The following is a 16,981-nucleotide window of genomic DNA, read 5'->3' on the forward strand; positions in this document are numbered from 1 at the left end:
TGTATTTCCCTGATAAGGAGCGACGTTGAGCATCTTTTCATGTGCCTGTTGGCCATCCGGATGTCTTCTCTAGAGAAGTGTCTATTCATGTTTTCTGCCCATTTCTTCACTTGGTTATTTGTTTTTCGGGTGTGGAGTTTGATGAGCTCTTTATAGATTTTGGATACTAGCCCTTTGTCCGATATGTCATTTGCAAATATCTTTTCCCATTCCGTTGGTTGCCTTTTAGTTTTGTTGGTTGTTTCCTTTGCTGTGCAGAAGCTTTTTATCTTCATAAGGTCCCAGTAATTCACTTTTGCTTTTAATTCCCTTGCCTTTGGGGATGTGTCGAGTAAGAGATTGCTACGGCTGAGGTCAGAGAGGTCTTTTCCTGCTTTCTCCTCTAAGGTTTTGATGGTTTCCTGTCTCACATTCAGGTCCTTTATCCAGTTTGAGTTTATTTTTGTGAATGGTGTGAGAAAGTGGTCTAGTTTCAACCTTCTGCATGTTGCTGTCCAGTTTTCCCAGCACCATTTTTTAAAGAGACTGTCTTTTTTCCATTTGATGTTCTTTCCTGCTTTGTCAAAGATGAGTTGGCCATATGTTTGTGGGTCTAGTTCTGGGGTTTCTATTCTATTCCATTGGTCTATGTGTCTGTTTTTGTGCCAATACCATGCTGTCTTGATGATGACAGCTTCGTAGTAGAGGCTAAAGTCTGGGATTGTGATGCCTCCTGCTTTGGTCTTCTTCTTCAAAATTACTTTGGCTATTCGGGGCCTTTTGTGGTTCCATGTGAATTTTAGGATTGCTTGTTCTAGTTTCGAGAAGAATGCTGGTGCAATTTTGATTGGGATTGCATTGAATGTGTAGATAGCTTTGGGTAGTATTGACATTTTAACAATATTTATTCTTCCAATCCATGAGCAGGATATGTCTTTCCATTTCTTTATATCTTCTTCAATTTCCTTCATAAGCTTTCTATAGTTTTCAGCATACAGATCTTTTACATCTTTGGTTAGATTTATTCCTAGGTATTTTATGCTTCTTGGTGCAATTGTGAATGGGATCAGTTTCTTTATTTGTCTTTCTGTTGCTTCATTGTTAGTGTATAAGAATGCAACTGATTTCTGCACATTGATTTTGTATCCTGCAACTTTGCTGAATTCATGTATCAGTTCTAGCAGACTTTTGGTGGAGTCTATCGGATTTTCCATGTATAGTATCATGTCATCTGCAAAAAGTGAAAGCTTGACTTCATCTTTGCCAGTTTTGATGCCTTTGATTTCCTCTTGTTGTCTGATTGCTGAAGCTAGAACTTCCAGCACTATGTTAAACAACAGCAGTGAGAGTGGGCATCCCTGTCGTGTTCCTGATCTTAGGGAAAAAGCTCTCAGTTTTTCACCATTGAGGATGATGTTAGCTGTGGGCTTTTCATAAATGGCTTTTATGATGTTTAAGTATGTTCCTTCTATCCCGACTTTCTCAAGGGTTTTTATTAAGAAAGGGTGCTGGATTTTGTCAAAGGCCTTTTCTGCATCGATTGACAGGATCATATAGTTCTTATCTTTTCTTTTATTAATGTGATGTATCACGTTGATTGATTTGCGAATGTTGAACCAGCCCTGCATCCCAGGAATGAATCCCACTTGATCATGGTGAATAATTCTTTTTATATGCTGTTGAATTCGATTTGCTAGTATCTTATTGAGAATTTTTGCATCCATATTCATCAGGGATATTGGCCTGTAGTTCTCTTTTTTTACTGGGTCTCTGTCTGGTTTAGGGATCAAAATAATACTGCCTTCATAGAATGAGTCTGGAAGTTTTCCTTCCCTTTCTATTTCTTGGAATAGCTTGAGAAGGATAGGTATTATCTCTGCTTTAAACGTCTGGTAGAACTCCCCTGGGAAGCCATCTGGTCCTGGACTCTTATTTGTTGGGAGATTTTTGATAACCGATTCAATTTCTTCACTGGTTATGGGTCCAGCACATTGGAAGAGTGTGGGTGTTTAGGAATTTGTCCATTTCTTCCAGGTTGTCCAGTTTGTTGGCATATAATTTTTCATAGTATTCCCTGATAATTGTTTGTATCTCTGAGGGATTGGTTGTAATAATTCCATTTTCATTCATGATTTTATCTATTTGGGTCATCTCCCTTTTCTTTTTGAGAAGCCTGGCTAGAGGTTTGTCAATTTTGTTTATTTTTTCAGAAAACCAACTCTTGGTTTCGTTGATCTGCTCTACAGTTTTTTTAGATTCTGTATTGTTTATTTCTGCTCTGATCTTTATTATTTCTCTTCTTCTGCTGGGTTTAGGCTGCCTTTGCTGTTCTACTTCTATTTCCTTTAGGTGTGCTGTTAGATTTTGTATTTGGGATTTTTCTTGTTTCTTGAGATAGGCCTGGATTGCAATGTATTTTCCTCTCAGGACTGCCTTCGCTGCGTCCCAAAGCGTTTGGATTGTTGTATTTTCATTTTTGTTTGTTTCCATATATTTTTTGATTTCTTCTCTAATTGCCTGGTTGACCCACTCATTCTTTAGTAGGGTGTTCTTTAACATCCATGCTTTTGGAGGTTTTCCAGACTTTTGCCTGTGGTTGATTTCAAGCTTCATAGCATTGTGGTCTGAAAGTATGCATGGTATAATTTCAATTCTTGTATACTTATGAAGGGCTGTTTTGTGACCCAGTATATGATCTATCTTGGAGAATGTTCCATGTGCACTCGAGAAGAAAGTATATTCTGCTGCTTTGGGATGCAGAGTTCTAAATATATCTGTCAAGTCCATCTGATCCATCTGATCATTCAGGGCCCTTGTTTCTTTATTGACCGTGTGTCTAGATGATCTATCCATTTCTGTAAGTGGAGTGTTAAAGTCCCCTGCAATTACCACATTCTTATCAATAAGGTTGTTTATGTTTATGAGTAATTGTTTTATATACTTGGGGGCTCGGGTATTCGGCGCATAGACATTTATAATTGTTAGCTCTTCCTGATGGATAGACCCTGTAATTATTATATAATGCCCTTCTTCATCTCTTGTTACAGCCTTTAATTTAAAGTCTAGTTTGTCTTTTTTTTTTTTTTAATTTTTTAATATATGAAATTTACTGTCAAATTGGTTTCCATACAACACCCAGTGCTCATCCCAAAAGGTGTCCTCCTCAATACCCATCACCCACCCTGCCCTCCCTCCCACCCCCCATCAACCCTCAGTTTGTTCTCAGTTTTTAACAGTCTCTTATGCTTTGGCTCTCTCCCACTCTAACCTCTTTTTTTTTTTTTTTTTTCCTTCCCCTCCCCCATGGGTTTCTGTTATGTTTCTCAGGATCCACATAAGAGTGAAACCATATGGTATCTATCTTTCTCTGTATGGCTTATTTCACTTAGCATCACACTCTCCAGTTCCATCCATGTTGCTACAAAAGGCCATATTTCATTTTTTCTCATTGCCACGTAGTATTCCATTGTGTATATAAACCACAATTTCTTTATCCATTCATCAGTTGATGGACATTTAGGCTCTTTCCATAATTTGGCTATTGTTGAGAGTGCCGCTATAAACATTGGGGTACAGGTGCCCCTATGCATCAGTACTCCTGTATCCCTTGGATAAATTCCTAGCAGTGCTATTGCTGGGTCATAGGGTAGGTCTATTTTTAATTTTCTGAGGAACCTCCACACTGCTTTCCAGAGCGGCTGCACCAATTTGCATTCCCACCAACAGTGCAAGAGGGTTCCTGTTTCTCCACATCCTCTCCAGCATCTATAGTCTCCTGATTTCTTCATTTTGGCCACTCTGACTGGCGTGAGGTGGTATCTGAGTGTGGTTTTGATTTGTATTTCCCTGATAAGGAGCGACGTTGAACATCTTTTCATGTGCCTGTTGGCCATCCGGATGTCTTCTTTAGAGAAGTGTCTATTCATGTTTTCTGCCCATTTCTTCACTTGGTTATTTGTTTTTCGGGTGTGGAGTTTGATGAGCTCTTTATAGATTTTGGATACTAGCCCTTTGTCCGATGTGTCATTTGCAAATATCTTTTCCCATTCCGTTGGTTGCCTTTTAGTTTTGTTGGTTGTTTCCTTTGCTGTGCAGAAGCTTTTTATCTTCATAAGGTCCCAGTAATTCACTTTTGCTTTTAATTCCCTTGCCTTTGGGGATGTGCCGAGTAAGAGATTGCTACGGCTGAGGTCAGAGAGGTCTTTTCCTGCTTTCTCCTCTAAGGTTTTGATGGTTTCCTGTCTCACATTCAGGTCCTTTATCCATTTTGAGTTTATTTTTGTGAATGGTGTGAGAAAGTGGTCTAGTTTCAACCTTCTGCATGTTGCTGTCCAGTTCTCCCAGCACCATTTGTTAAAGAGACTGTCTTTTTTCCATTGGCTGTTCTTTCCTGCTTTGTCAAAGATGAGTTGGCCATACGTTTGTGGGTCTAGTTCTGGGGTTTCTATTCTATTCCATTGGTCTATGTGTCTGTTTTTATGCCAATACCATGCTGTCTTGATGATGACAGCTTTGTAGTAGAGGCTAAAGTCTGGGATTGTGATGCCTCCTGCTTTGGTCTTCTTCTTCAAAATTAGTTTGGCTATTCGGGGCCTTTTGTGGTTCCATATGAATTTTAGGATTGCTTGTTCTAGTTTCGAGAAGAATGCTGGTGCAATTTTGATTGGGATTGCATTGAATGTGTAGATAGCTTTGGGTAGTATTGACATTTTGACAATATTTATTCTTCCAATCCATGAGCAGGGAATGTCTTTCCATTTCTTTATATCTTCTTCAATTACCTGCATTAGCTTTCTATAGTTTCCAGCATACAGATCTTTTACATCTTTGGTTAGATTTATTCCTAGGTATTTTATGCTTCTTGGTGCAGTTGTGAATGGGATCAGTTTCTTCATTTGTCTTTCTGTTGCTTCATTGTTAGTGTATAAGAATGCAACTGATTTCTGCACATTGATTTTGTATCCTGCAACTTTGCTGAATTCATGTATCAGTTCTAGCAGACTTTTGGTGGAGTCTATTGGATTTTCCATGTATAATATCATGTCATCTGCAAAAAGCGAAAGCTTGACTTCATCTTTGCCAATTTTGATGCCTTTGATTTCCTTTTGTTGTCTTAAAGTCTAGTTTGTCTGATATAAGTATGGTAACTCCAGCTTTCTTTTGGCTTCCAGTAGCATGATAAATAGTTCTCCATCCCCTCACTCTCAATCTAAAGGTGTCCTCAGGTCTAAAATGAATCTCTTGTAGACAGCAAATAGATGGGTCTTGTTTTTTTATCCATTCTGATACCCTATGTCTTTTGGTTGGCGCATTTAGTCCATTTACGTTTAGTGTTATTATAGAAAGATACGGGTTTAGAGTCATTGTGATGTCTGTATGATTTATGCTTGTAGTGATGTCTCTGGTACTTTGTCTCACAGGATTCCCCTTAGGATCTCTTGTAGGGCTGGTTTAGTGGTGACAAATTCCTTCAGTTTTTGTTTTTTTGGGAAGACGTTTATCTCTCCTTCTATTCTAAATGACAGACTTGCTGGATAAAGGATTCTCAGATGCATATTTTTCCTATTCATCACATTGAAGATCTCCTGCCATGCCTTTCTGGCCTGCCAAGTTTCAAAAGAGAGATCAGTCACAAGTCTTATAGGTCTCCCTTTATATGTTAGGGCACGTTTATCCCTTGCTGCTTTCAGAATTTTCTCTTTATCCTTGTATTTTGCCAGTTTCACTATGATATGTCGTGCAGAAGATCGATTCAAGTTACGTCTGAAGGGAGTTCTCTGTGCCTCTTGGATTTCAATGCCTTTTTCCTTCCCCAGTTCAGGGAAGTTCTCAGCTATTATTTCTTCAAGTACACCTTCAGCACCTTTCCCTCTCTCTTCCTCCTCTGGGATACCAATTATGCGTATACTATTTCTTTTTAGTGTATCATTTAGTTCTCTAATTTTCCCCTCATACTCCTGGATTTCTTTATCTTTTTCTCAGCTTCCTCTTTTTCCATAATTTTATCTTCTAGTTCACCTGTTCTCTCCTCTGCCTCTTCAATCCGAGCCGTGGTCGTTTCCATTTTATTTTGTATGTCGTTTAAAGCATTTTTCAGCTCCTCCTGACTGTTCCTTAGTTCCTTGATCTCTGTAGCAAGAGATTCTCTGCTGTCCTCTATACTGTTTTCAAGCCCAGCAATTAATTTTATGACTATTATTCTAAATTCACTTTCTGTTATATTATTTAAATCCTTTTTGATCAGTTCATTGGCTGTTTTTATTTCCTGGAGATTCTTTTGAGGGGAATTCTTCCGTTTGGTCATTTTGGAGAGTCCCTGGAGTGGTGCGGACCTGCAGGGCACTTCCCCTGTGCTGTGGTGTATCACTGGAGTTGGTGGGCGGGGCCGCAGTCAGACCTGATGTCTGCCCCCAGCCCACCGATGGGGCCACAGTCAGACTGGTGTGTGCCTTCTCTTCCCCTCTCCTAGGGGCGGGATTCACTGTGGGGTGGTGTGGCCCGTCTGGGCTACTTGCACACTGCCAGGCTTGTGGTGCTGGTGATCTTCTGGCGTATTAGCTGGGGTGATCGGCAAGGTGCACAGGGGTGGGAGCGGCAGACTCAGCTCCCTTATCCTTCGATGATCCGCTTTGGGAGGGGCTCTGCGGCACCGGGAGGGAGTCAGACCTGCTGCAGGAGGGATGGATCCGCAGAAGCACAGCGTTGGGTGTTTGCGCGGTGCAAGCGAGTTCCCTGGCAGGAACTGGTTCCCTTTGGGATTTTGGCTGGGCGATGGGCGAGGGAGATGGCGCTGGCGAGCACCTTTGTTCCCTGTCAAACTGAGCTCTGTCCTCCCGGGGCTCAGCAATTCTCCCTCCCTTTGTCCTCCAGCCTTCCCGCTTTCTGAGCAGAGCTGTTAACTTATGACCTCCCAGATGCTAAGTCCCCTTGCTGTCGGAACACACTCCGTCCGGCCCCTCCGCTTTTGCAAGCCAGACTCGGGGGCTCTGCTTGGCCGGTGGGCTGCCCCTCCGCCCCGGCTTCCTCCCGCCAGTCCGTGGAGCGCACACAGCCTCGCTGCCCTTCCTACCCTCTTCCGTGGGCCTCTCCTCTGCGCTTGGCTCCGGAGACTCCTTTCTACTAATCCTCTGGCAGTTTTCTGGGTTCTTTAGGCAGGTGTAGGTGGAATCTAAGTGATCAGCAGGATGCGCGGTGAGCCCAGCGTCCTCCTATGCCGCCATCTTCCGACGATCCCCCCCCTACCTTGCTCATTTCTAAGATAGAATACTGAAACATTGATGGCTAAAAATAGTTTGTATGCTTTTCTTATTTTTTATTATGATAGAGAGGCTATATCTTTGGGTCTGTTAATGTGTCTACTTCTGCCACTTGGTTATGTGAGGGATGTAAATGGCTGTGGAAGTTGTTTCATGTGTGCTCATGAGTTCGGCTAGTCTGCGCTTTAGTTTGTGTGTAACAGTTCACAATTGTATACCTACCCCTCCCCACATTGTGTGTGTGTGTGTGTGTGTGTGTGTGTGTGTGTGATAGAAAAAAATGGAAAGTACTTGGCCTAAACATTTTTATTAGTATCACTTAACTATTTTTATGAACATTGGTTTCACGGAAATCCAGCTGTGTACAGGCGAGTTTTTCTAGGAACTACAGGTGAAACCTGGTAGGAAGAGTTTGTTAGTCTCAACTTCCTAGTCTCAGGATATAAAATGATGGAGGCCTTTAAAAGTCCAACCTGAGATTCCTTATGAAAACTTCCAGTAAAGCAAACTTAAGGCCTATCTGGTTGCTATACCTATGTAAATAATCAGACCAAATCTGGTGAAATTAGCCTTCTTTTGTGATCAAAAGTTACCTTATTTTGAGATTTATCAAAATGTAGGCAACTAAGGTAAAAAGATCTGCCCTCCAGTAGAAAATGATGCATTCCCTATAGTCTATAGTTTATAGACTAAGCATTGTTTACAGCCCTCCACATAATCTGATTCTGATTCTATGGGAGCTATTTTACAACTGTGAGCTGTAGGTAGTTGAACGACAATGCAGAATAATTCTACATGTCTGTGGACACATAAATTCTGTCTAGTGGAGGTTCAGCTGATTTCCCTTCTGCACTGTGGAAGAGGCCAGTTTTGCCATTCATTTCAATATTTCTGATCTATAATATATCTTTTTTTTATTCTCCTTTGAACTGGTTGTAACACCTCACCAATTTCCTCATTAATGAGTTAACTAAAATCTTTAACATGTGTTCATTTTAATATCTGATTGGGAGTCCTGATTTTACCTTTTGAAAATTATCCTTCAATATTACCTACTTATTTAAAGATAGGCACACTATCTGCAAATAGACATGTTCCATAATTGGGCTGTAACATGTACAGGGAAGTCTTATAATGCAGATGTAGAGTTTATTTCTCTTATCTTTTTCAATTCTTTTCACAGAACATTGAAAAAATTATAGCATAGCATACAACTTTTTGATAGAGTATAAAGAACTGTTAGCTGGTTGTGTTTATAGGTTTTTATTGCCTATTTACATTTTTAAACCTAAAAAGTGTGCACCTTATATCTATTATTCCACTCTATCCAGAACTTTGCAAAAGTGGTTGATGAGGCCATAATGACTGACTGAAAGACTAATCACATGACTTTTTCTATCAATGAAGTCTACAATCAAACATCTATATCTTCCAAACCCCATTGCCCTCTTGCAACCTTTAATTCTTTCTCTTCTTATACAGTAGTATCATGAACAGGTGGGAAGGTGAATGCCAAATTATTTCTGAGTCTTTCTTTTAAAAAAATTTTTTTAACGATTTATTTATATTTGAGAGAGAGAGAGAGCGCATGCGAGAGAGAGAGAGAGAGAGAGAGCAGGGGAAAGGCAAAAAGAGAGGGAGACACAGAATCCGAAACAGGCTCCTGGCTTTTGAGCTGTTAGCACAAAGCCCAATGCAGGGCTTAAACTCACAAACTGTGAGATCATGACCTAAGCCAAAGTCAAATGCTTAACCAACTGAGACACCCAGGTGTCTAATTTTGAGTCTTTCTTTCTTTTATTTTTTTTTTTAACGTTTATTTATTTTTGAGACAGAGAGAGACAGAGCATGAACGGGGGAGGGTCAGAGAGAGGGAGACACAGAATCTGAAACAGGCTCCAGGCTCTGAGCTGTCAGCACAGAGCCCGATGCGGGGCTCGAACTCATGGACCGCGAGATCATGACCTGAGCCGAAGTCGGCCGCTTAACCGACTAAGCCACCCAGGCGCCCCTCTGAGTCTTTCTTAATCAAGGCCAGGGAAAATTTTCACATCCATGAAAGAGAACATAAAAAGGGTTAAGGGTTTTAACTTTCTCTCCTCAGCCATCTTCTGCTCCAGTACTTTAGTTTGAAGTTAACATATATAGCTCCCATTCTATTCTTCTTCACCTCTAGCTCTGCTAAGCATACTTTATGAAATTTTCCTTGACAACTTCCGACTTGGATCTATTATTTAAAAATCTATAGCAATTACTGCCAGAAAATCCATTTGGCAAATGGATAATTTGGGTCTACTGGTTATTTAGATATAATTAGGGTCTACTGGTTATTTAGAACTTTTATATTATATTTATATTTCACATGTATAGTTTTTATTTCCCCAATTAATGGCAAGGTCTATGAGGGCAGAAACTGTTTTTATTTATTTATTGTTGCATACCCCAGAGTGTTCCTTCCTTAATGATAAATCGTGACTGTTTTTTTAATTTGATTTAGTATTAAAATTGATCTTTTGTTTTTCTACAGGAAAGAGCAAAGGTAAAGAAAAGATCTAATAGAAGCAGTTTTGATTGACACTTACTGTATAGTAATTGGATATTCATTATCTATATGTCTTAATGTTTTGTGCAGATTTGTTAGTGTTTTCTCTCTTAGGCTATATAAGATAGACCAAATAGATTTTGAATAAATAGATGGGTCATGCAACATTACATGCAAATAGGTGTTTGATAAATATTGATACTAAGGATGAGAATCACCACAGTGATTCCATTAGATTATGAAACCCTTAAATTAAGAAAAAGAATTCTGTCTAACCTGTTTTTATATCTTTGACCCTAGGACTAAGCACAGAGTCTGTGCTAGTCATCCACATTGTCTCTCACCTCCAAGTCTACCATGCTTTGCCTTGCTCTGTGACACTGGAATTGGACCCCTTTTAACATTTTTTCTTTGGCAACTGGCTTTGTTAGTAGAGGGCACTGGAGAGACACTGAACTTCTGGCCCACTTGCACCTTCTGGCAAATGTATTCTGCACCAGCAGGCTAGTGCTCCTGTGGCAGCCACACTCTGTCCAAAGAAATCTGAAGCTGCCTTGGTTGAAGGAGAAGGAGCTTCTGTGAGTTCTTAGTCTCTTCCTGTTCACTCTCTTGCAGCCTAGGGGTAGTGGCTTCTCTCTACACTTGCTACTTCTGGAACTCTTACAGTTTTCTTTTACAGCTTTTAGTGGTTAACTTAGTTAACTGCCTTTCATTAAATTAAAAAAAATTTAATGTTTATTTATTTTGGGAGGTGAGGGAGAGAGAAATGGAGGATCTGAAGCAGGCTCTGTGCTGACAGCAAGATCACAACCTGAGACGAAGTCAGATGCTCAACCAACTGAGCATCCAGGAACCCCTCACTAAATTTTTTAATATCAAATTACTTGATATGGTTTCCATCTTCTAACTAAACCCTGATTTATAGTGCCTGACACTAAGTACTTAATAAATGTTTGTTGGCTGATGAAGGCAGAATGATAATGTTACTTAGATGAGAATTTATACTTTTGAGAATTTTGAGGTGTTCTACATTTTGGAAAATAGTTTGTGAACTTTTGAGACATTTCTGTTTGAAATCCAATCCCTTTCTGTTTAAAAACTAACAAAATTTTACAGCTGTAATATATGTTTTGCATTAATTATACTATATTTCTTCTATGAAATTACCATATTATAGAATTTACCCCCAAAACAACATGGATGGTAACTTTTTGTTCTAGAGGAATTCATATTTTTCCCCAAGAATTTCACCATTGAAAATAAGAGGTGGGGTAGTGGTGGTAGAGAGAGTAAGGCTACTCTTAATAGTACTCCACTTATTCCTAATTTAGTATCTATAAAAAGTGGTTGACCCTTACCATTTTCCAGTCTTGGGCTTGGCTGTCTCCAGGAGTATAAACATCAACTTTGCATACTCCATTTTGGCTTTGTAGCCAGTCAACCCTATCTGACATCTGGAAGTAGAAAAAAAATGAGAAAGGGTCATCAAAGGGACAGGTTACATGAACATAAAGAGAAATAGGCAAATGGCTGAGGTGTGGAAAATAGGAGCAATGCTTTCAATAGAGAGACCTATCCCAAAAGCTACTTCAACCCACCGAACTCTGGATCTCTTCATCCTCAGCTGTCAACTGCAGGAAGATTTCTTAAATATATGTGTCTCTAGTACGGAAGCTGGTGCTTGGTATATGTAGATGTGCTTAATACAGATTTGTTCATAAATGAACGTATGTAGCCATGTGTTCTGCTCTATGTGTTCTTGCTTGATAACCCTTCCACATCCTGGATTTTCAGTAGACACTCAAAACTCAATGTGATCAAAATAGAATTAATTTGTGTCTTTCTGCCTGTTGTTGTCCCACCAACTTTTTTTTTTTTTGCCCACCAGCTTATTTTTAAAGTAATATATGCTTAATTTTCATTAATTTCTAGAGCACTAGCTTAACTTACATTAACAATAAGTCTAGTAGATCCTCCTTAAGACCAATCCCTCCTCCAAGTAGCCAAGGATCCTGGGGGAATTCTTAGTCTCCATGGTTCAGCCAATATTCTTGAGGCCAAGAGAAAAGAGATACCACATGCACCATCCAATGGGCCTTTGCGTGGATGCCCTTGCTGATACTGACTGTACTATAGCTCTCCCAATACTTTGCTCTACTCCCTAATCTCAATAATGGCACTGCCATCTAGCTAGTCTTCCAAACCAGAAAGCTGATAATCATTTTAGTTGTTTTCTCCCACCACAAGCCTCCATCTAGCTGCTACCACTGTCTTCTTTCATTTGTTGCCATTTGTCATGAAAGAATTGCTTATACTTGCTTTTGGCTCACCTCAAAATTTAGTGTAATAGCCCCTATTCTTATATTCCTTGCCGTAGTCTTGTCCACTTTCCATACCATTGCATCTTATTTGATAGTCTTCAAAAATATGGCCAATTATCATAATATTTGTCCACTGCTAATCTACAAGTATGAGAAGCTTCTCTTTGACCTCTTTTTCCATGCCAGATTTCCATTACCAGGCTTCCATACTGAAGTTCCCTGCTTTCATTACAAACTTTGCTTACATCTATACTTCTCAATAAGGTAGAATAAGCCAATATTTCCTCTCTAATGTGCCTAAACATTTTTATTAAGCAGATATACAGATTCATATTTGATTTGCACAAAGCAAAGCAAGTATTTAAAATTGTTATAAGTTGTTTTAAACTGTTACAGTAAAGTCCAAAAGCTCATCCTAATTTTTTTTACAGTGAAATTGCATTTTATAAAAATTTGCTTGAAATAAGCATTATTAGGGGTTGAATAGCTAGTTAATTGGAAATATTTGTTTTAAAGGACTTTGGGCAGTGGTGGGGGTTGACATCCTCCCTCAAAATTAAACCAACACAAATAAAATACAGATTACACACATGACTTAAGCTTACTTATAAATGGATTTATTATTCTTGTCATATAGAATATTATGGGTAATTATTAAAAAGAAAATAGGGGTCCCTGGGTGGCTCAGTTGGTTAAGCATCCAACTTCTGCTCAGGTTATGATCTCGTGGTTCAGGAGTTCGAGCTCTGCATCGGGCTCTCTGCTGATAGCTCAGAGCCTGGAGCCTGCTTCAGATCCTCTGTTTCACCCCCCCCACCGCCCCTCCCCAGCTCATTCTCTCTCTCTCTCTCTCTCTCTCTCTCTCTCCCTCACTCTTTCTCTCAAATAAATGAATAAATAAATAATAAAACAGAAGACCTTTTAAGAGCTACTTGTCTTTTGCTCCCACAAGGATTTGTATGTATTTTCATACCCCAATCACTAATTCAGATTCCTGAGTTAGGGATACAGTTTCTCTTACTCTTCCTGACACTGTAATACAATAAATTCCTTGGGTAAGCAATGGGTTCTCCACCCTGATTAGACCTTAGAATCACCCAGAGAGCTGTTTAAAGATACTGGGTGATGGGTATTGAGGAGGGCACCTTTTGGGATGAGCACTGGGTGTTGTATGGAAACCAATTTGACAGTAAATTTCATATATTAAAAAAAAAATAATAATAAAAAAAAAAAAAAATAAAGATACTGACTCAGATACTACCTTCCAAAGAACCTTATTTCCTTTTTTAAGAAACATTTTTAAAATCTTTATTTATTTTTGAGAGAGAGAACACAAGCAGGGGAGGGGCAGAGAGAGAGGACGGACATAGGATCCAAAGCGGGCCCTGCACTGACATCAGAGAACCTGATGAGGGACTTGAACCCACAAACTGTGAGATAATGACCTGAGCCAAAGTCGGATGCTCATCTGACTGAGCCACCCAGGCAACCCCTCAAAAATTTTATTTCAATGGTTTTGGGGTGGGGAAACTTAGACATTGAATTTTGTAAAAGCTCCCTGGATGATTCTAATATACATCTGCATAAGAATGAGAATCCCTGGGCCTGGGTTTATCTGGAGAGATTCTCTCTGAGAAAGACTGGCCAGCTCCAGAAAGATAAATATTTATTCTTTTCGTTAAAACATTTCTACAATTTCCTAAAGTTCTTTGGTATCTCATTTTAATAGTTTTCTTTTAACCCTAACAAGGGAGTTTTTAAAGTCTATGAAGTTAAGCCTAGTATGGTCTCTCAGCAGCTATTATATGCTAATATCCTTATGCTTGAGTCATTACCACGAATAAAGGAATGGATATTACTATTTTACTTATACTATATTACTTGGACAAATAATGAGAAGACTTAGAAACAGGTTGCTCTGGACTGTTGACAGAGCAAGTGAGAGACAATAGCTTACCTGTTAATCTCCAGTTGATATTTCATCCTAACGAATTGCTTCTAATAGAAAATGACAAACTCAACAGGATCTCCTAACTTATTTAAGCCATATATCACAATTAAAAAGTAAGAGTGAAAATTAAGTGCAAAAGCAAGGAAATTATGTGATCACTTACTCTTACTGATGACAGGTTCTGAGATACGAGGAAAGCTCTTGATTAATTTGTTGTCTTCACTATCCCTAAATTTACCCACCCCTCCTGCCATGAAATATAAGGGATCTGCAATGGAAAGACACAGATAACAATGACTAATTTTACATATGAACCCAATTGCCCTTATTACCAAATAATGATTTTGACTTACACATTATTTTTCACATGTAGCACACAAGTCATGAGCACAAAATGACATTCAAATTTCAAGTCCAGATCTTATTCTGGGTGCAGTCTGATGGTTCCCAGATGACAAAAAAAGGTTCTATCTTTTGGCCAACAGTTCCTGAAATGACTATTATTATTCTCCACTTCCAAATCAGTGATTTATAGCCTTAAATAACAATGACAAAACTAAAGGTTTTTAGGTTAATCTCAAACTTGCTTGATTAGTAAGTCAAAAAATAAATAGCTGGAATGAAGATTAAGTGCCCTGAATTAATTCATGGATCTCAAAACACTCTGTAAATATTCTTTTGAGGACTTAAGAGAAATATACATCTTCATGTTGTAAAGGGGATTTATAGTTAGTTAGATATAACTTCCAGATCAATGATCTCCCTTACACTACCTCTTATAAGACATTTAAATTAGGACATTAGGGCATTGTACTTTAAGACATTAGGGCATTGTACTCTCATACTGGAATATCCACCCAACCTCCTAGTGATGTCTCTCTAAATACCACCCTTGCTTGATAGTTCAGGACAAAGCTTACCCCATCTATGAAATATTTCCTAAATACCTAATTCAATGTGATTGGTCCTCCATCAAGGTTTATGTCATATTTTGCTTCAACCTTTACATCCCATCTAGTTTTTTAATTGCTCACATATATTTCATCTCCTTTATTAGATGGCTTTCTAAGGGCAGATGCATTTTCTTACTCATCTTGGTATCCCTCATAACTAGTGTATTAAAGTTGGTGTTGGTGCTTAATAATTGTCTGCTGAAAGAATGAATATATGAATAGTGCCCATTTCAAATTCCAGATAGTGTCAACTGTTCTTTCTTTAATAGGAGAATCTGAGAATAACTCTCTCTCCCTCTCTCTCTCCATATATATATACACATGTATATGTATATGTATATATATATATATATATATATATATATATATATATATATATATATAGTGGTTTATTAACAGACTCTCCTATCCCAATAATACAAATAAATCATTACTTCAAAAGTGCTCTTGAACTTCTTTCACAAACAGAAAGAACATATTTTAGTCACATGTATCCAGCAAACACTTCCACCTAGATGTACTAGCATTTTTTTATTATATTTTCTATGTCTTCTTGCGTGTTTATCTGCATCCATGGACCTTTAGACTATATATATAGTACTAAATATATTACTATATACATAGTATACATATATACATGTATATGCATACACATATACATAGTATACACATATGCATAATATACATATACAATAAGTACATTATATTACTATATACACAGTACTATATATATGTATAGTGTATATATATATGTATAGTATTACTATATATATAGTACTATGTATATAATAACATATATGGTACTTAAATATCTTTTGATGGTAATATTCAGACTTCTAAATCTGTATATATTTTTCATAATGAGATGGAAAAGAGGGAAGGAAACTCTAGAATTTAATGGAGCCAATGAATGGTGTCATAAATTTCTTATGCTTAAAGTTGGTGAACAATACCCTGGAGTTAGGGTAGGATGTAAAAGACAAAACGAATGCTTTGTATTATCTATTAAATTTGATGAGGAAAGAAAGATAACTGTATACAATATATAGACAAATGGACCCTAGAAACCATTCTAACAACCTCATTTTACAGATTAGGAAACTGAGGCTCAGAAAGGGAGTGTTAAAAACAATGGACATACTACTTTAAATAATACAGGTTAGCATCCTGCAAGCTGTGAATTTTTTCTATGGCCAATAGAGGGATCCTGCAGCCAATAGAAGGGATATTTCTTAAAAGTGCCAATGTGGTTGCTACCTCAATACTAATTGAGAAGGAGTGCAAATCATGAATACCAGCCAGAGAGGGCATAACACAGGGGTTTGGTTATGGTTGCTGTACTCCAGACCATAACTCTATCTCAAGACTGTTTTCTTCTGTATCCATCATAAGCAAGAGGCTTGTTTACTCAAGGTTCTTAAAGTCACAGAAAAGCCCAAACTACAGACAACATATATGAAGCAGGGCTGATACATATCATATTAAGTTTTAAAGTTCATTCAACCAAGTTTCGTAACTAGTTTTAAAAAGGAATATATTCAATTATATATATTCTCTTTTTCTGTCTTGCTGCCTTCCTCTAAGTGCCTGGCACATTGTACACACTCAATAAATTTGGTTATTGTTGACATCAGTTACAACTGATTTTGTTTAAGGATAAAAGTGTGTGTGTGTGTGTGTGTGTGTGTGTGTGTGTGTGTGTCTTTTTCCCTTGGTGATACCATTCAGTGTTAAGCTTCTCTGTGAATCTCCTCCACTTTCATTTTCCCTTGGTTTCTTCCTCTATTGCACCATAAAGTACAGACACTTCCTCCACATGGCTACATATTGTCTAGCCAAGGCTTCAGAAATAATAGTAGAGAGAATTAAAGTAGAGGAGATTCGGGAATCAGAGCTACACCAGTCTGATTTTGCTATTAGAGCACTGGGGTTAAAGAACAAAAAACAAAAAACAAAAAACTTTTGGAATAGCTACACAA

At 38.3% G+C, this 16,981-nt stretch overlaps 1 protein-coding gene across 3 annotated transcripts in view; it reads right to left on the bottom strand.

The window, feature by feature from the left end:
- The window catches only part of AKAP3 (A-kinase anchoring protein 3), a 50,191-nt gene that overhangs the window by 30,639 nt on the left and 2,571 nt on the right, over window positions 1-16,981 (bottom strand). For 2 of the 3 annotated variants that reach the window (XM_042945573.1, XM_042945571.1), the window contains exons 3-4: window positions 14,213-14,317; window positions 11,136-11,231 (exon numbers count right to left, since the gene is read on the bottom strand). In XM_042945573.1, coding sequence (XP_042801507.1) covers window positions 11,136-11,231 — 96 coding nt within the window. In that variant the 5' untranslated portion in view covers window positions 14,213-14,317. Of the gene's footprint in view, window positions 1-11,135; window positions 11,232-14,212; window positions 14,347-16,981 lie in introns of all 3 variants that reach the window. The other variant, XM_042945572.1, reaches the window with a different exon arrangement.

This window comes from Panthera leo, chromosome B4 (assembly GCF_018350215.1).
Source record: "Panthera leo isolate Ple1 chromosome B4, P.leo_Ple1_pat1.1, whole genome shotgun sequence".
NCBI lineage: Eukaryota > Metazoa > Chordata > Mammalia > Carnivora > Felidae > Panthera > Panthera leo.